Source organism: Amblyomma mixtum, chromosome 2 (assembly GCF_055824585.1).
Source record: "Amblyomma mixtum isolate Tamu chromosome 2, ASM5582458v1, whole genome shotgun sequence".
Lineage (NCBI taxonomy): Eukaryota > Metazoa > Arthropoda > Arachnida > Ixodida > Ixodidae > Amblyomma > Amblyomma mixtum.
In genome coordinates, this window is record NC_143013.1 from 221,362,477 (window position 1) to 221,382,084 (window position 19,608).

The following is a 19,608-nucleotide window of genomic DNA, read 5'->3' on the forward strand; positions in this document are numbered from 1 at the left end:
GCAGGCGTGCATGCGCGCACACACAAACGCACAAACGTGCCTGTCTCTGTGCCAAAGGGGGGGGGAGTTGGGGACGCGCTGCAAAACGGGCCGCAGGGATGCGTGTGGTCGCGCAGGGCTCCGCGCGCGGCCTCTCCTCTTTTGCCCTCTGGCTATTTCGCACGTCTTTGTGTTGCGCCCGCTGCATTCTACACAACCGCCTTCGCTGACGGAGCAGGGCGATAATTTTGAGAAAGACACAGTGTCTCTGGTGTTCGTCGATGGAGAGAGTTCTTTTGTGCCATGCCTAGGCCTCCCGTACACAGTCCTTCACAACCCCCTCTTCTTATAAAGAAATTTTCTATGAAAATTTTGTGATCACCGCACTTTCACAACCAACAGTACGTCGCAAAGTTCGCAACTCAATCTTATGGCAGCAGTCATATTTCGAGTATGTCAAAGCTGCTATACATCGTCCTCGCGCACAAGCACTGCTCTCACAACACGGCACAATGTGGGCGGACCCTCAGTCCCCCCAGGCAGAGGAGTAAATTCCACACGGCGGACAATTCCGCACTCTATATGTAAAACACGCAACCGCAGAAAACTCATGAGTACAGGTAAAAGTGGGCGCTTTTCGCCATTCTCTCTTTTTTTTTCTCTCTCTCTCTAAGACCAGGCTATTAGCATACGAAACAAATGATCGCAGCAGCTCGTAGGATCATCGTAGATTCCGAAATGTATTACAAAGGTTATATGTGATTATGGAGGGTATATACGCGGCCCGCGGCTTCTTAGAGCGTAGTTATGTGTTGGCAGGGGTATCCCCGAAGCGCGAGTCTCATCTTGATTGGCGAGCTCAAACAATACCTCCGGTGGGACGCTCTGCAAGCCATTTTCGGCGACATCGGTCGGGGGAGACCCGGAACTCTCCGTCAGGCGTGGTCGCGCCGAACTTCCCAGCGTGCTGGAGAAGGCCTCGGCACCTCCGGCATGACGCAGCCTATTAACATGGACTATCTTTTCTTGTGCCGACTGCGTGTGGCGGATGCGAACGGTCACGTTAGACAGGCCCTCCACTATTCGATACGGGCCGACCCACTGTGGCGACAGCTTTCTCGCAAGTCCCTTTGATTGGACCTCAGCGTGCAGATACACTCTATCGTCTACCTTGAAATCTGCCTCCCTGCTAGCATTTTCTAGACGCCTTACTCGTGACTCTGCGGCCGACCGGAGGGCCTCTCTTGCCGTCTTGTGCGCGTCACTCAGCCTTTGCGCAAGCTCAGCCTTTTGGTTTTCCAGAGCGAACGTTTCGGCATACCGCGTCAGGTGATCCACAAACACGAGAATGTAGCGCTTGCCGGACGTCGTACTCGGCAAAGGCCCTACGATATCCATGGCAGTCCTTTCGAACGGTCCGTTTACGTCCTGGAAAACCTGCAGTGGAGCGGGTTTCCTTCCTTTCGGGGTTTTTCGAAGCATGCAGGATTCGCAGTTCCTACAGTACTGAGCGATGTCCTTCCTCATGCCAGGCCAGAAGTACCCTTTGCTGACCCTCTGACGGGTTTTTCGGAAACCTAGGTGGCCTGCGCTCGGTACGTCGTGATGCAGCCGCAGGATTTCCCCTCTCATAGACGATGGAACAACGCTCCGACCCGTGTCATGCTCCTTCTCCCTGAACTTTAGAATACCTTGCCGATCCAAAAAATATCGGCCAGCTTCCTTTCCCTCCGCGTTCTCACACTTGTTTACAATTTTCCTAATTGATGGGTCCCTCCTCTGCTCGTCGTGTAGATGGGACCACTCCACAGAGGGCAAAAACTGGGTTACTCGGGTTACGGCAGAGCGACTGAGCGCATCAGCGTTCTGATTTGTCTTCCCCGGGCGATGAAGGACCTCAAAACTATATTCCTGTATCGCCGGCCTATCGCGCGCCCAGTTATCAATCGGGATATAAGCTCCGCCTACCCGAATCATGCCCTGGCTGAACAACATGTCGATCCGTTGATCTCTTAATATGTCTTGTCCGATGATGCCGGCTACAGGAAGCATGACACTGTCGTCGCACACATAAAATTTACTAATGAACGTGTGGCTGCCAAGTGCCAAAGGTATGCGATAGACTCCGAACGTGCCTATGCGGTCTCCAGTGATGCCGATAAGAGTTATCTGGCTCTCGCACCTTTCGAACACATTCTCCCAGTTCGAGTCTATACCTGTCAGTGCGCTGCGCTTTAATAGGCTGACCTTGGAACCTGTGTCCACGAGACACTTCGCGGGTCTGCCTGCCACCTTGCACTCGATTATCGGGCTCGTCTCCCGGCATAGGTTCACTACTGCCTCGCACTGCCCCCGTTCATCCCGGTTGACGACGGAGGCCGTACTCAGTTTCCCTGCACCTTTGCTGTGGTCTGGTCCTCGTCGCGACGGTTATTAAAGTGGGTTCCTGACCCTGGCCTGGACCAGCGGGGCGTCTGACGCGCCCGACAGAAGCGAGCGAAATGTCCCGGCCTGCCGCATGAAAAGCAAACGCCCAAGTTACCGCGCTGGCGGGGCTCCCCATTCGGTTCAGTCTGGTTGCGCATTCGGAGGCTTTCCTCTAGGAGTCTCTCTAGGCGTTCCAACCGCATTCCGAGTGCGTCCTTCTCCTCAAAGTTTTCAAGCTGCCTGACAGTCGCAGCGCGTGTACGCAAAGTCTTCTCAATTTCCTCCTCCCTGGCTGCCACTTCCACAGCGTCGGAAAAGGTTTTGGGGTCCCGCGATAAAGCGAACCGCCGGACTGGGTCACGAAGGCCGTTAAGAAACTGGGAGAGAAACTGCTCATTTAGTATCTCATGTCTTACACTTTTCTTCGACGTGTCCTCGCCATCAATGTCCCTCAAGGTCTCCGCCCCGAGTCTCTTCAAACGGCTCGCGAAAGAGCGTGCATCCTCACTAACGTTTTGGCGCGCATTTAAGAATTTTTCAACTTTTGTGCTCGCCGGTTCGTTGTCGAAACGCTTTAATGCGAGCGCTTTGAAAGATTTGTATGTGGCAGCGCTAGCCACCTCTTCATCCCTCCAGGCGAAATCCTGAGCCGCCGCGACCATTTTGCACCGCGCCATCCCAATCGTTTGTTTTTCCTGCCATCCTCCCATGTTGGCCACCTGTTCTAAAATTTGCAGGAAGTCCCTGATTTTGGGACCCGTGTCGTCCCCCGTGAACGTCGGAATCATACCGCCCAACATTAGCGCACTAGCTCCCAACGTTCCGTCCTGAGAATTCTGCGATTGCGGTAGCGACATGTTGGCCCCTTTCACCTCCGGTATGAGGGTTAATGGTCTCGCACCACAACTTCAGCAAACATCCCACCGCTGCCACCACTTGTGACGTTCCCGCCTGTCGGGGGTCAGTCACAATGCAACACAGTTGTTTGTTGCTATCTACGGGTTCTGCTGAAGCGAGGAGAAATGAGCCAACACACAACGCCTCCGAATCAACCTAATTTATTTACACTCTGCCTGAAGGTGAAACTGGGAGTTCCGCTCACCGCTGTCTTCCGCTCATCGCTGTCACCGCTGCCTCGCTCTCGGCTGCTCTGGCGGGGGTGGCGCTCAGCCTGGTGGCGGTCCCACGTTTCGGTGACTGTGACGGGTTGTGGCGACCGGCTTCTTGGGCGTCTCGGCTGGCGGTACTCTGACGGGTTGTGGCGTCCGGCTTCCTGGGCGTCTCGGCTGGCGGTACTCTGACGGGTTGTGGCGTCCGGCTTCTTGGGCGTCTCGGCTGGCGGTCAGTTTGCAACGGATGCCCTCGGGTCCGGCCTCACCGACTACAGACCAGCGCGATCTGCTTCCGTCCACCTCGCCCGTCTCTGCCCGTTTTCTCCTTTTCCCTCCTGTCCCCAACGCGTCTCTCTGAGGACTCTCTTTCTTTTTTCTTCGGTGTCCTCCTCGCCTCCTCTGCTGGGAGCCCTCTTGGTGCTAACTTGCCGGCCTCCCCCGCCACCTCGAGCCATTAGTAAGGCCGTCGCGCTGCAAGACAATGCAGGCCAGTGGGCCCGCGAATTCCGGGAAACTGTTTTTGCCGCGAGCGTCCCGGCCTACCCTCGGCGCCGCAGGGTGCCGGCCTCTTCGCGAACGCGGGGCTCATTGCTCAGCCGAAGACGCACTCCTCTCGAAGTTGACATATTTATGAGGGTCACGGCTGTCCTCTCTCTTCTCGCATCGGAACCCGGGGTGGTCTCTTCCAAGAACCGCGGCTTGGACACGTGATCAGGGCATTCGAAAACTTGGCCGTCAACGGACAAAGGGAGTCCTCCTTCAGTAGCGGAAGAGAGCAGCTGCCCGGGGAGACAGTCTGTTTTCCAAGGGCATGGGGCCCTCTTTTCTTTTGGGTTAACTTCCCTTAATAAAGACCCAACTCCCAGCCTCCTCCGAGTCCACAGACCGTCCCTCGCAACAAGGCCGTCTGCAGGCGTGCATGCGCGCACACACAAACGCACAAACGTGCCTGTCTCTGTGCCAAAGGGGGGGGGAGTTGGGGACGCGCTGCAAAACGGGCCGCAGGGATGCGTGTGGTCGCGCAGGGCTCCGCGCGCGGCCTCTCCTCTTTTGCCCTCTGGCTATTTCGCACGTCTTTGTGTTGCGCCCGCTGCATTCTACACAACCGCCTTCGCTGACGGAGCAGGGCGATAATTTTGAGAAAGACACAGTGTCTCTGGTGTTCGTCGATGGAGAGAGTTCTTTTGTGCCATGCCTAGGCCTCCCGTACACAGTCCTTCACAATGATGACAGCAGCATTGAAAAGAATAACCGAGCTGGGCCGCCCCTGGACTTAAGACAATCCGTCGTCCTAAGCGAGCATGCGGGAGGAAGTCCGTCTCCTACCCAGCTCCGACCTCAACTGCCGCCCGCTCAGGGCTCGCGGCCGTGGCTGGGCTTCCACAAAAACCATGTCTTCGTTCAGCGCTCTCATATTACCGAGGACGCTTACCACCGGTTTCGGGGAATCCATGTACAGCGGACGGGGCTGGGCGCCAGCGCGTCTGGCTCTTGGTCCGTCCCCGCGGAGAAGCGCAAATTTACGACCAGTGGCTGCGACATACGGCAAAGAAAAACAACGCAAACCCAGGCACCTAACAGATGTGCGAGGTGTGGTCTGTCGAAGGCGTCCGGAGCCCCGCACATGCGCGAAGCGGCGCCGGCGACGGGGACACACGGCGCCTTACACGTCGGTGCTAGAACGAGACCCAACGAAACCAGTTGCACACTCAATGCTCCCTCCACGCGAAGTGCGAGTTCGCCCGCGCAAACAAACATCTCAAAATGCGGGTGATGAATGCGCGGTCCGTCCAGGGGGCCCGCTCCGCACGACAAACAACAGACAAACAAAAGTTCCGCCCCCGAAGACACGCGGCACCCCGTCGACGCGGCTCGGGGGTACCGCTGCTACGAAACAGAAACCCAAACAGCATACAAAAGACAAAAGTTTCCTCCCCGCCCGGGACGCCCGGCATCCCGGCGAAGCGGCTCGGGGCGTAACTGTATAAAAAAAACACCAGCAAATGAAACGCGTACAAGCGGGTGCAAGCGACGACCTTACACGCCCCTTCTAAGATCGTTGCAACAACCTCACTCGTTGTTGCACACGATATGTAACATAATTAAAGGTCGTCGCCAGCACTACCACAATGCTCAGAATGCAACTGTTTCAAAAAAACTATGCGGTGCCGTGTTACGTGATACAAAAAGGTAGTCGCCACATGCAAGGCGTATACCATGGCACCGTGCAGATGCATCTTACATGACAACAACCACTGAAGTGGTCCCTATGCCAGCCCTCGGAAACCACAGGTGGCGATGGCGGCTCTTGTTTTTGGTTCCAGTCACCACAGGCAAAGCATCTGCCAGGCTTTGGTCCAATCGCTGCGCCTCGCAGGATACCCGATTCTGTGGCGGTCTCGTTTCCTCGGGGAGCGTCTCGTTTACCGCTACGCGTACCTCATCTGTACTCAGATCTGTCTCGATGTTCTCCGACGACGGAGACTCTTCGACCTGCCAGCTGCCTGCATCTAAGGAGTTCGCCACCTTACTTCTATTGTCGGGCATTCTGCAAGCGCTACTTCGTGTCCGTTCAAGCAGGTGCCAAGCCCCTTTGGAGAGCAAGCAGTCTGCGTCTTTCGACGCCAGCTCCTTCGTTACGGCGCATAGCAGCTGTGCAGCTCCTCTCACCTGCCGACTGTCACCTGCTGTTAAGACAAGTGGTACCCGAGCTAGTTTTGCTACTACTATAGCACCAAACGCGGCAACAAGTGTGATGTTGCCAACATCCTCCGTCAGGTTGCTAGGTATAGCGCCCTCTTTGATCACTGTGATTTCGGCGCCCGTGTCGATTAGCGCTCTCACGACCACGTCGCCGCATTTCAAGTCAACGTACTTTGGCGAATTTAGTTCTTCTGTCCTGGGTGTCTCCGCACCGGACTGAACATCAACATTAGCTCTCTGCTCGGCAATATCCGTAGCTCCGCCGCTACAGCTGCCAGCGACGTTATAATCAGCCTGCGCTACCCTGTTCACGCTTTTCTGCTGCGTACTGCCAGCTCCCTGGTTCATAGGACATGACCGCGCAAAATGTGGGCCGTTGCAAATGAAGCATGCCAAGGATTCCGAATTAGACGACTTTTCCCGGGAAGCTGGGGCGGAATTTTGCGTACACGATGGTTTGTGGACCCCGGAGGGGCTTTCGGCAGCGAATGTTTGCCTCTTTCCCGATCCTTTTCCCTCACAGTCCTCGAACGCCTCCACTAGCTTCGCTAATTCGTGAGGCTTAACCCAGCTGTCTCCTTCCTCTCTCTTGACATATTTGTAGGCCTCGGTGCTTAGCGCCCGCTTCATTTGGTCTGCCACATTTAGCGCAGTGAGGTCCTCGATTGTTTTGATTCCCCGTGCCGACATATAAAAAGCATAGTAGCTCTCAATTCTCGACGCGAAGTGTTGCCAGGTCTCGTTTGGCGCCGGCACGGCGTTGCGGAACTGCCTGAGGTAGTCACCTGGGGACAGACGGAGCTCGGACAAAATTGTCTTTTTGACCTGATCGTAGCTGTCAAGCTCTTCGGTAGAGAGCTTGGAGAACAGGTGTGGGATCCGCCCACTTACGAGAGGCAAAAGTAAGTGGCTCTTAACCTCGTCCGGCACCTTATATGAGCGAAAAATGCCCTCGATCCCCTCAAGCCATACCGGCACTTCTGGATCTTTTGGAATCTGGGTCAGCAAACTCTTGAGACGCTTAGCGAAATATGCAAGCGTCTCTTCGCGCGTTTGCCGCCCGCCCGCTTGCGAGCCCTGTGCTGAACCGGTTTGCAGCTCCAACTGCCGGGTTCTCTCTCGCTCGATAAGCAGCGTAGTTTTTCTCAACTCCAATTCCATCTCCATCTCCAGCCGCCGCATAGCCGCATCTGAATTTGATGAATTACCTGCCCCCTTCGCTACTCCCATCACACTTTCTGTCCCCGTCAGTTGATCTATGCTAGACTCCGTGGTGTTACTCCCACTTTCATCCGCATTCATTTTTGCCACCACTGCACCGCTACGTAGGATCATACAAAAGACCTGTGACTCGCCTTAACGCCTCAACTCCGCGTCAGTGGGTTCCGAGGACCAGCAGAAAGACCACTCACCTTCCTACAGGAATTGCATGCCCTGTCGTCCCCGAAACACCCGCGTCTGTTGATCTTGCGTCTCTCCCTCCGGTCGAGTTTAGGCACAGTCTCCGTCACAATTATGATGTTGTTCTGTTTCTTTTGTTCACTCTTGTTCTTCACTCGTTGTTGCTTGTTGCTTGTTGTTTCTTCTTTCTTCTTAGTAGGTCCCGTTTCCCTGCTTCGCCCAAAGAACCTCTCGATTCCGCCGGATTAACTGAGAACACTTTTAATTAACACTTGATTGCAATAAAAAGGCACAGTACAGTTATAATGATGACAGCAGCATTGAAAAGAATAAATGAGCTGGGCCGCCCCTGGACTTAAGACAATCCGTCGTCCTAAGCGAGCATGCGGGAGGAAGTCCGTCTCCTACCCAGCTCCGACCTCAACTGCCGCCCGCTCAGGGCTCGCGGCCGTGGCTGGGCTTCCACAAAAACCATGTCTTCGTTCAGCGCTCTCATATTACCGAGGACGCTTTCCCCCGGTTTCGGGGAATCCATGTACAGCGGACGGGGCTGGGCGCCAGCGCGTCTGGCTCTTGGTCCGTCCCCGCGGAGAAGCGCAAATTTACGACCAGTGGCTGCGACATACGGCAAAGAAAAACAACGCAAACCCAGGCACCTAACAGATGTGCGAGGTGTGGTCTGTCGAAGGCGTCCGGAGCCCCGCACATGCGCGAAGCGGCGCCGGCGACGGGGACACACGGCGCCTTACACGTCGGTGCTAGAACGAGACCCAACTAAACCAGTTGCACACTCAATGCTCCCTCCACGCGAAGTGCGAGTTCGCCCGCGCAAACAAACATCTCAATATGCGGGTGATGAACGCGCGGTCCGTCCAGGGGGCCCGCTCCGCACGACAAACAACAGACAAACAAAAGTTCCGCCCCCGAAGACACGCGGCACCCCGTCGACGCGGCTCGGGGGTACCGCTGCTACGAAACAGAAACCCAAACAGCGTACAAAAGACAAAAGTTTCCTCCCCGCCCGGGACGCCCGGCATCCCGGCGAAGCGGCTCGGGGCGTAACTGTATAAAAAAAACACCAGCAAATGAAACGCGTACAAGCGGGTGCAAGCGACGACCTTACAGTCTCGATCTCAAAAGGCATTTGATAACGTCAAACATGAGGCAATATTGAGTGGCAATATTGAAAGGACTCAGCCACGCCGGAGTAGGTCAGAAAACCTATCGCTACATAAGAGACTTCCTCACAGATAGAACTGCGAGCATAAGCTTCCAGGAGATTAAATCCGGGGAAATAAAGCAGGGAAGCAAGGGAACCCCTCAAGGGTCGGTGCTATTACCCATTCTCTTCAACATGGCCATGAGAGAACTCCCGGGCGAACTTGAGAAAATTGGCAACCCAAACTTAGAATATAGCCTGCATGCGGACGATATTAATCTATGGATCAATCGAGGAAGAGATGCAGAGATTAATCAAATACTACAGGCAGCTGCCAATATAATTTCGACGTATGCAGAAGAAAGGGGCTTAGAATGTTTGCCCGAAAAATCTGAAATATTCATATATAACGATAAGGCTCTGAGGAACAAACCACCCTCGGAAATTCAGATTTCTGTAGGAGGACACGAGGTACCCAATGTGGACACAATCAGAATCCTAGGCCTTTATATGCACTCAAATGGAAAAAACATGATAACCATCAAAAAGCTTGAGAGCAACGTGATGCAGACCCTCAATCTCATCAAACGTGTATCGAGCAAAAGAGGCGGTCTTAAAGAAAAAAACTGCTTAGGCTCATACAAGCTTTCATAATAAGTAGAGTCAGCTACGCCACGCCGTACCTAAATCTCAAAGCAGCAGAGAGGAACAAAATCGACGCTCTCATAAGGAAGTGCGTCAAAAAAGCTCTAGGCCTGCCCATATGCATATATATCCTCGGAAAAACTCCCATCACTGGGCATACATAACACGCTTACAGAGCTCGCAGAAGCAGTCCATACATCACACCTAGAGAGACTCAGCATAACACATGCGGGAAGAGCCACACTAGCCAAAGTCGGACTCAAAACAGACAGGGGAGCTAGACAGAGGGAGGATATCGACATGGAGATTAGGAGCAATCTCAGGATTCCCCCTTACCCAAGAACATGCACCCAGAAATAAACAAGGAAAGAAGACAAAAACGGGCAATGGTGATAGACCGCATCTACGGTGACAAGCCTCAGAAGGAGGCCGCCTACGTAGACGCAGCGGGTGATATAAATAGTCAGTACACGACCGTCGCGGTAGTGAACGGAGCGGGTAGCCTCATTACGGCCGCAGCTATCCTAGGGACAAACACTGAGACGGCGGAGGAGGTCGCAATAGCACTAGCTTGCGTCGGTTCCAAAGCTAAATACGTCATAAGCGACAGCAAAGCTGCAGTCGAAAATTTTAGTAGAGGGAGAGTCTCTCCCCTCGCTGCCAAAATTTTAAGACAAGCGACATTGAATAGAACAATCAATATAATCTGGACCCCCGCGCACGTATCTGCCCGTGGCAACGAGGCGGCCCACGAGGTAGCTCGAGATCTTTACCACCGAGCTGCACACGCCTGTTTGTGCGGACTTTTTTTGCGATTCGGCTCTCGCCGGTACGCACGGCCCGCTAGGCCTACGCCAGGCCTAGCGACCCCGCTCTGACGGGGCTGTGCCGCATTTTCTGAGTGGGATCTTCGTCCAACATTGGACATGGAAGTCACCGTGGAGGGGACTGTATGGCCCCCGAAGAAGTTTCGCACCATTATGGTTGGTTCACCGTCGGTGAATCTCATCGATCCGGTCACGAACGCCGAAGGACTGACCCCGCGGCACACAATGGAACCGATTGCGCCCAGGGACAGGGCAGCATACGGCAATCTGCCGACTCCTCTGCGAAAAAGCTTGGCCGATGACTTGCTCGACAATCGGTGGCGTCGAACCTACCTCGCCTACCCAAGGGCGTAACCAAGGTGATACTCCGGCCATCGGGCGGCCTCCGTATACTCGAGAGCTGTGGCCAACTCGGAAACTTTCAACTCATTCGTGACGCCGCGGGTGTAACCTTGGCGGAATCTTCTGAAGACTGCATGCTCCTCAACTTCAAGCAACACACTCAGTGTGAGGGAAGGCAAGAGAGAGAGAGAGAGAGAGACTCTTTAATGAAGAGCAGAGAATTTAGCCGGCGTTTTAAAAATCGCTGGCATGCTACTCTGCGTAGGGAGGGGAATTTGGGAGATAAAGACAGAAGGAGAGCAGAGTGGAAGAGGTAAAAAAAAACGAAGATAAAATGCGGCCATGAAATGGGTACTAAGGATGCAATGGCGAGTATTGATGTAACCTATGGAGTGATGGAGTGCATAGGCCGTCAAATGGGCTGACGAAGTTCACTGCATGAAGAATGCATGAAGGTGACGTGCAAGTGAATTTAAAGCTTATCGAGATAAGAGCGTGAGAAGACCAATGATTAAATTGTGAGGTTGCGGTTGGAAAGGCGAAGTTGAATAAAAAGTGAGTAAGCAGAGTAGACAATACAGCAAAACGAACGATTGCAGACTAGTTTAGAGATTCGCGTTAACAGGGCACGATTGAATACGAGGCTAGAGCGAACGGATGGCGTTTTAGCTGGAAATAGGAAAAGAAAGCGCACCTGTGCAAGAGCTCTGATGCGGAGAACAGAGAGCTGCTGGTGCTTTGTCTTAAAATAGATACCAATGAAAGAAAGCTTAGTAGGTAGTGCGAGATATGCAGGTGATCCAGAAGGTTAACAATTTCGTTGTAATAAAGCAACTGCAGTTGACCCAGGACAGAGTTGCTGGGGGTCACTGAAAAAGGCTTTTGTCGATAGTGGAATCCATCCGGCTTATGTGGCATTTGCAAGATCGCATGTGCCGGTGACGAAGGCAAGGCATGCAGAATCCCATGAGGGAAAATGAGATTAGAGCAATTTGCTAGGGTAACATGGCTGCCTTGTCGTACGGCCGCACAGCGCACGCGCTCCTCTCCTCCTCCAGTTCCACTGGTTGAAAACAAATCGCCAGACCCTACTGTGCATACGCAAGTCATGTTAGAGACAACTGCATGCGACAGGACGCGGCAGCTGTCACGCACACGCCACTTCACAGGAGCAGCTGGCTCCTCGTGGAACCGGGGCGCGCCTGCGTCTCCCGCTTGCGTTTGTTTTCAACCAGAGCCCGACGAATTTACGGCACTCCCCAAAGGGCGGCACATCTTGTAAAAAAAAAAGCGGATTCGAGATAAATAGCAGACATGCTTCTATCTGGCCAAAGAGCTTCGCTAGTGATGATGACATGTCTGTGAACAACGGCTGCAGCCATACAGTGCTCATCAAATCTTTTTCTTCGTGTGTGACTTTATTTTGAACCTTTATTCACCCGTCTCTATTCCACTTATATACCTTGAGCTATCAGTCGGAGCCCTGAGGTCAGATTAAAGTTACAGATTATTTACGTCGCAAATGCAGCCAGCACAAAGGTCTACGAAGAGGGTAGAAGAGTAGCGCAAGAGGACGAGGACTCAGACAGAGATACACACAGCTCTTTCTGAGTACTCGTCTTTTTGCGCTACGCTTTGCCATTGTAATATGAACCAACAAGCCCAGGCTGCAACCCTTCTACGAAGATCTTTTCGAATTTTCTCAGCCAGAGAAGCGTGCGGATTTCGTTTAGCCTAGCCTTCTTGACAGAGTGATTACGAATCGCCCTGCTTTTGTTCGTACAAGGTTTGCGTAAATACACGCAGGTTACATAGTCACATTACTTGATGCAAGTTAACCTGTCAAGCATTTTTCGCTCGTGGCTTGACTCCTTAACACTGCGCAAAAGGCGGGTAAGTAGGCCCGTGGTTTATGCATATAAGAATAGTGATTTTTCATCCCTCAGAACACAATAACTGTGTACCACACCTTGAGCTTTCGATTTCAGATTTCAGGCACTAAATCATTCAAAAATTATATTTCTGGAACCGACAGGGTACCAGGCACAAATATTTTTAATGAACATTGCGAGGTGCCTCCTATTGAAGAAAATAATCAGGCGGACACTGCTAAGTTTGGGAGGCGACTGGCTAAGCTCTTCCTCTTGCTATAAAGGGCTACAGGTTGAAGCTTTCCGAAAGCTCTCATATGATACTGGGTTAAAAAGTCATTGTTACTGGAACGATTCCTTAGAAGATGCGACAGTGGTTTGTTTATGTCTTTAACCGCAGCGTATTGCTGAAATGACACGCATACCGATTTCTGCACTTTTATTTTAACGTACTTGTGCGCTCCTTTTTTACATTTCTCTCTCATCCCCAGATGACAACAGCACTTGCTTCATACAAACACTGAACACTACGGGAGAGCCGGTACGTGACCTTTTTTGCAGTTTCAAGTGTACAGCATGAATATTTTATAATAATGCCACGTCTGCAACAATAGCCGCTCGCCAGCTGCTAGACGCTAGATCGTGCGCCACGTTGGCGGGTTTGGTGAAGAAACTGAAGTAACACTGCTGCCGCCTCTAGGTGCTGTGGCAGCTTCTCTGTGCCTGTCGGTGTGGGCGCTCCTCTGCCGTCTAGGCCTTGAGTTCCCAACCTAAACGGCTGCGTGACAATATATATCGTCACAGTTTCTTTGTGAATAGCACCAGCTGTTAGTGTAAAACTGATGTTTTCAAAACACCCGTCCTTAACAATGTCTGAAGAGTTTCCCGTGGAATATAATTTTCAGGCTATCCTAACAACCGTATGGCTGGCGTCCCCAACTCTCTTATGTCCTGAACTCACACATATCAAACAAATGTGGACAAAATCATTTTTGAAAGGAAAAGAGTTTATGAACCCAATTTTTTAAATACGGTTTAAGATTTCACTATAGCAATCAATATATCCTCCGATCTCCTGTCGGCACGCTTGCATATTTTTACTATTAAAGTTTTTGCGATCATAAAAAGCGTTCTTCGTTGGTTTCCTATGTCAGTCTTAACTGCTGCATGCGAGCGATGTAAAAACTTTAAAAGGAATATTTTGCTACACATTGGAAGAATAGACCATTACCCTCATTGTTTCCATAGCAGTCCTTGCAATTTTCAAATACTCAAAATTTGTGCCCATAAGTGTTTAGCATGGCATTTCTGATTTTATGGACTCCCACGAAGGAAAAAAGTGTTAGCGGTGCCTGGTCGTGTAGCGGTGGGTGTGTCTAGTGAAACCTCCTGTAGTATGCAGCCCATCAGAGACTTGGACGCGGACCTTGTGTCGTCGCCCTCTCTCTCTCTACCTGCAAATGCTGCTAAACAAAAGAAATGCGTTTTACACTATTTTAGGCTTGAAAACACCGTGACTATAGACGACAACAGTGCGTCAACTGAATAAGAGGACAGATGGGGACGAACGGGTATACGTCCAACAAAGGTGGCGTTATTTACCGAGTAATTCCTCGTTTGCTTCTTCGAAGGTGAAGCAAGATTCGTATTTTTCCTGGCCGAATAAGAGAAAGCTGTATAGATTTTCATTGCATGCTTTGTCTGTGTTGATATAGATGCTTAACTGTAATTTCTCGTTCTCGTGAATTGTACTTCACTTTAAGGAATTCCGTTAAATGTATTCGTCTAATGGTGCCGTCAATTCACCAAAGTCATGCAGACGTTTAGACGAGGAGGCTTCGCCCCGTCAGGGCACAGAGAGAATCCAAGCCATGGGTTACACTCTGTTTTACTTAAGTTTTCTGCGAAGTAAAAAAATAGGCTTTTTTCTGTGCTAGAGGAGCACTTTTCCCGCATAGCGTTGTTGGTGGTGTAGTGAATCAGAATACAGGTTAGGCGTGCTAACTAGCAGTCTAGTTAATTAATATTAAATAATTAACTTTCTAACTATCACTCCGCTCCTAGCTACTTCGCTTCTCCAGCGTGGGTGAGGCAGATAATCTGATGGACATCGCTGATGGCTCTCCGCTGGTGTTAATGGCGTGAGAAATGATCCAAGTTTGTCCATCCATGGCGGTGAGGGTAAGCATGTGTCCGAAATTATGAACAGTGATGAAGGTTTGCTAGTGGGCCACTCGCCCCTCAGTAAGTAAGGAGCCGAACGGTAATACTGAAAAAGCTAACTATTTAGCATCAATTAACCAGATTCCTAGTTAGCACGTCTTAGGTGTATTCTGATGCACTACACTTCTTACAATGCTAGCCCGAAAAAGAGCCAGCTCACAAAGCCTATGGTTAAAATTGGACGAAAACCTTAGCTGAAAAAGCCTGCATATCGGTCACCCTGCTGAAAAGGAATGAGAACACGAATCCTACGGTTCGTCCTGTCTGACGTGGAAGTAGGCAGGGATAGTTGAAAGTGCGAAATCGTGAATGAGGCTGTGGCATTGTGACAGTCGCTTTAGGTGCACCTGAATAAACAAATTTCAGGTATTGCGCCATTCAACGGGAGCTATAAGAGTTTATATGTATTATTCCTGCCATATGCGAATAGGAAACGTACGACCCTACACTTTTCCTTTGCCTAAGTATCTCCATAATTCGCGCAAGCATGTTTTCGTTTTGAGCTGTGTCTTTCTTTTTTTACAGCGTCCCGTCGGCTGTGTTCTCAAGTGCAAGAATTCTACACAACACTTAAAAAACGGAACAGAATGCTTAGTGAGTAAAACTTGTCCTTTTCTCATCGAGAAGAATCCATAAAGCAAGAAGTAGCGGATGAGAACGGAGCAATTGAAAATTCTGCAGCTACCCCATGTTTTTCTATTGAGAACGAAATTGTCAGGTTTTCAACACAACTCGACTGCCGGCCCTCAATGCGACGCTGTATGAGCCCCGGCCACATATTGTGGTGTTCAAGTCAAGCTGAGCGTGACAGATTACAGAATGTCTTTTGCACCATATCACAGGCCTCACCACGCTTGATTCACACACTTGCCCGCACACTGTAAGCTCCTATGTGACCTCACATAAAATTGCGCTCAGCAAGAGTTAGGGAGATATATAATGACAGTTTCCACAAGCACGTCAATTATTCTGCTCCGTATAATCGGTCTGTCATCGTCGCTAGCTCAGTTTTTAGAGCGACTGCCCGAGTGTAGCGGTATCCCGAGTATTATATAAACTGCACGAGTTTTTCTCGAGCTGCTTACATCTGATAAAGCTCTAGTGCTTTATTTATAGCCGCTTGCCGGACTATCGGTGTTAGCTCAAGGTAATTCTTCTACGTCAGAGCTCTATACCCGAAGTTCGGGTGTGCTCAGAACATACAGAATTGAGCTTAACAGTGTGATGGATACAGGAGCTGACGGTGCATAAATACGAAATGTGCCTCTTGCCCATTGCGAAGCCCACTTCGGTTTCGTGGCTCTATATATCGGGTGTTTGAAGGAAGGTGATCAATGATTTTCAAAAATAGGGTTTTTGAGCTAAAGAGAAGCTTTTTGCAGCATAGTAATGCCAGCGTTGGCGGACTTCAAAACACAGGCGATCATGTTAACTAGGGAAGTGATTAAATCTAATTCTAATGGTTAACTTTTTAAGTATTATAGATAGGCACCTGACTGGAATTAGAGATTTGTAGCCGCGGTTAGTAATAACTGTATCAGTTTTTAGAATTTGGAAAACGCAATTACATTCGGCGCTGTGGCTAAACAAAAATTGGCTATATTGACTAGTTACCAGGACTGAAGGGCTTGCTTTGCCTGCATGCTTTTAGAAGGCACATGTATCTTGGTCCGATGTAGGCAAACTTTGTTGAGCTCCAGCGGCCAGGGTTGTCGCGCTTTGGAAACTTTAACGACTGATACGAATATTGCGAACGGCCGGCTACAAATCTCTAATTAAAAATCTCTCATTCGAAGTAGGTGCCTACAGTAATAGACAAAAGTTAATTAGACTGCCGTTAATAACTTTACAGTTAGCATCACTCGCCTGTTTTTTTTATTCCTGCCAGCATTGGTATTAATATGCCACAAAAAGCTTGCGTTTACTTCAAATTCCCTATTTTCAAAAATTAGTGATCATATTCCCTGAAATATATGGTATAGCTTATTCTTCGGAGCTCTTACACTCTGGCCTGCACGACCACCCTAGCTAGCCCGATGCTGATACAGGTTTGAAAGAGTGTATGCTGCCATTACGTTTTATTTTTTTTGGAAAAATTGTCGCGGAGCCCAGAACCCTATGACTGGCGGTGACATGTTGGTTTAAAATCGCTCTTATAATTCGTAGTAATAACAAGCCAGTGGCCACAGCGGTGTTTCATGCTCGATGCGAAAAATCGCTGCCACTATTCTTAGAGAGCTGTATTAGACATTTTTCCAAAAAAGAGGGTAGTTAACGCAGAAGTATGTCCGTGTTATACTCTGTCTTTTACTTCCAGGGCATCCCAGAGCTAGCAGGAGTGCGTATGCAGTACAACGTGAGCTACACATGTGCTGTCGGCTTGTGCAATGCAGGCGTCTGTGAACGCACTGGCCTTTGGATTGGTTGTTGGCATGATGAGCCACCGCCAAATTCTACAGATGTTACCACAACGGCTCCTACGACCACAACTGCATCTACGAGCTCTGTGTAATCTTAGAAGGCAATATTGACATCCCTTGTGGATCAACAAAAACAGTCATAGTAACCCTGGAAATTTGAGCGCGGTTATCAAGGAGCCCGCATCGGAATAAAGCCACATTTCATTTCAAATAGGCGAGAAAGCCTTTCATTTCTTTTTGTCACTGAAAGTGCTAACAGCAAGTATGCCGCTGGGTCAAGGTTTGACGTGACGGGAACCTGCGTGTGAAAAATGATTTGAACAATAATAGGCGCAACGTTAACAGACCTGAAGCGGGCCCAGTCGGTGAGGGTTAATGACATGCTAGTCGAAACCAAGAGGAAGAAATGGGCTAGGGCGAGGCATGTAATGCGAAGGCAAGATAACCGCTGGTGCCTAAGGGTAACGGAGTGGATTCCAAGAGAAGGCAAGCATAGCAGGAGGCGGCGGGACGTTAGGCGGGCGGATGAGATTACGAAGTTTGCTGGGAAATTGTGGGCGTAGGTGGCAAAGGACAGGGTTAATTGTATGGGAGAGACCTTTGCCCTGCAGTGGGCACAGTCAGGCTGATGATGATGCTAATGCGGCTAACGAAGTCACTGCATCAGTGGACATCTCAATCACGCTGTGAGTAGGGGGTGACACCCAAATACCAAGTGAGACAGTTATGCGGCAAACTGTTAGGTTCATAGTAAATTGCACTTAGCAAGCGTCATGGAGATACATCATCAATCTGTCCGCTTCTGCAACCACGTCGATGCTCCTGTTCCCTGTAATCTGTCCTGCGTCCTCGCTTTCCGAGTATCTCGAGCGACTGCCAAGACCTGATAAAGCCAGGGCTCTCAACTGTAAACACGGGGAGGCCTAGGCATGTGCACATGGAATTCTTCCTACGTCACATGTCTATACCCAACGTTCCCGATTCTTCAGAACACTGAGAAATGAGTTTAGCAATCTGGTGGCTAAAGCAGCTGCCGGTGGATAAATCATAGACTTGCTCTGTTTCGCGCAGCGCAGGGCTGACACTAATGCGTCTAACGCGTCTTGTTCCTACAAAAACGCACCCATTGAGAAAAAGCCCGCTTGGATATCGTGGCCATAAATATACCGGGTATTTCTCCATAGAATAATTAATTATTCGAAAAATAGGCAGTTTGAGGTAAAAGATATCGCTTTTGCCGCATAGTAGTATAATCTCGTTACTACTACGAACCTCACATTAACGAATTTTTCATATTTACGAACTTTTTCAAAATCCCCGCCAAAATATCTATATTTTCAATGTAAAAATATTTCACTACTGCGAATTTCAAAATACCGAACATTTCAGAATAACGAGCATAATTTATTTGCCCACCTATTATAAATGCACCTCATTATTACGAACTTACCCCGGAGAAGTGAGCCGACTCCCCGAGAGGCACACGCTAACTCTGCTAATCGCCAAGGGCAGGCATCCGATACAATCCAGTCCAATCCGAAGCCGCCTCGCAACCGGAAGTTGGCTCGTCTCTCCTCCTCCGTTTTTTTTTCTCCCACGGTGTGCCACGGCCGGTCTCGACGCGTGCGCTCTCTCCTCTCTCCTTAAGAGAGAGCGAGAGAGCGCGCGCGTCGAGACCGGCCGTGGGTGTGCATGTGACTAGACTACCTCCGCGCTTTTCTTTTTTTGTGTGCGGCCGCCGCGAACGCGAGGCCTAGTCGTTTCTCGCCGCTGCGTGTTGACTGTGCTGACGATGAATTCTGCGGGCGCCAGCGTCAAGATGAAGCGACGGCAGTTCACGCTTAAGGAAACACATCGTTTCGGAAGCGCCTAGTGCAGCGCTGTTAAACCTTCGGCTCGGACTCCCGACAGCCATAAATGTCCGCCAGGCTGCCGAAATGGTAACTGGGGTGTGGTGGAACGTAAAGGCCTCGACCATCAACAACTGCTGGAGGAAAGCTGGCCTGGTGAAATCGCCGCTTCACACAGAAGACTGCGATGACGCTGATAGCACGGATGACGACAGCGCAAAAGAGGTGCGGACTGAAGTCACTGCGAAACTCTCTGTAGACTCTTCTGTAACTTTTGCCGACTACGCCGAGTCGGAAAATGCTGCCCCTGACTGTAGAAGACATCGTGAGCAGCGTTCGCGAGTATGGAGAGCGCGGCGAAGAAAATGAACTGGACGACGATGCCGACTCGCCGCCTGCAGACCAAGCGGCCGAACCTGTGTCTAGTGCGGAGGTTCTTGCATCCATAGGCAAACTTTGCACATTCATCGGACGTTGTAGCGATGTGCCTGATTCTGTGCTCCAAAAAGTTGACGTTGAAGAGTTCGTCCTGGGGCGCCTGTGTCGCACCCGCCAGAATCACGGATTTCTGCAAATAAACGAGCGCTGAACCTCTCGTTCGCGTTCCTGTTTGAAAATTACATAGCTCGTCGTGTGCCCTTCCTGAAGG

At 50.7% G+C, this 19,608-nt stretch overlaps 1 protein-coding gene across 1 annotated transcript in view; it reads left to right on the forward strand.

Moving 5' to 3' along the window:
- The window catches only part of LOC149362677 (uncharacterized), a 28,444-nt gene extending 11,124 nt beyond the window's left edge, over positions 1–17,320 (forward strand). The window contains exons 5-7 of the mRNA XM_089573161.1: positions 12,958–13,007; positions 15,215–15,283; positions 17,007–17,320. Coding sequence (XP_089429287.1) covers positions 12,958–13,007; positions 15,215–15,283; positions 17,007–17,201 — 314 coding nt within the window. The 3' untranslated portion in view covers positions 17,202–17,320. The remainder of the gene's footprint in view (positions 1–12,957; positions 13,008–15,214; positions 15,284–17,006) is intronic.
- Positions 17,321–19,608: the final 2,288 nt, after the last annotated feature.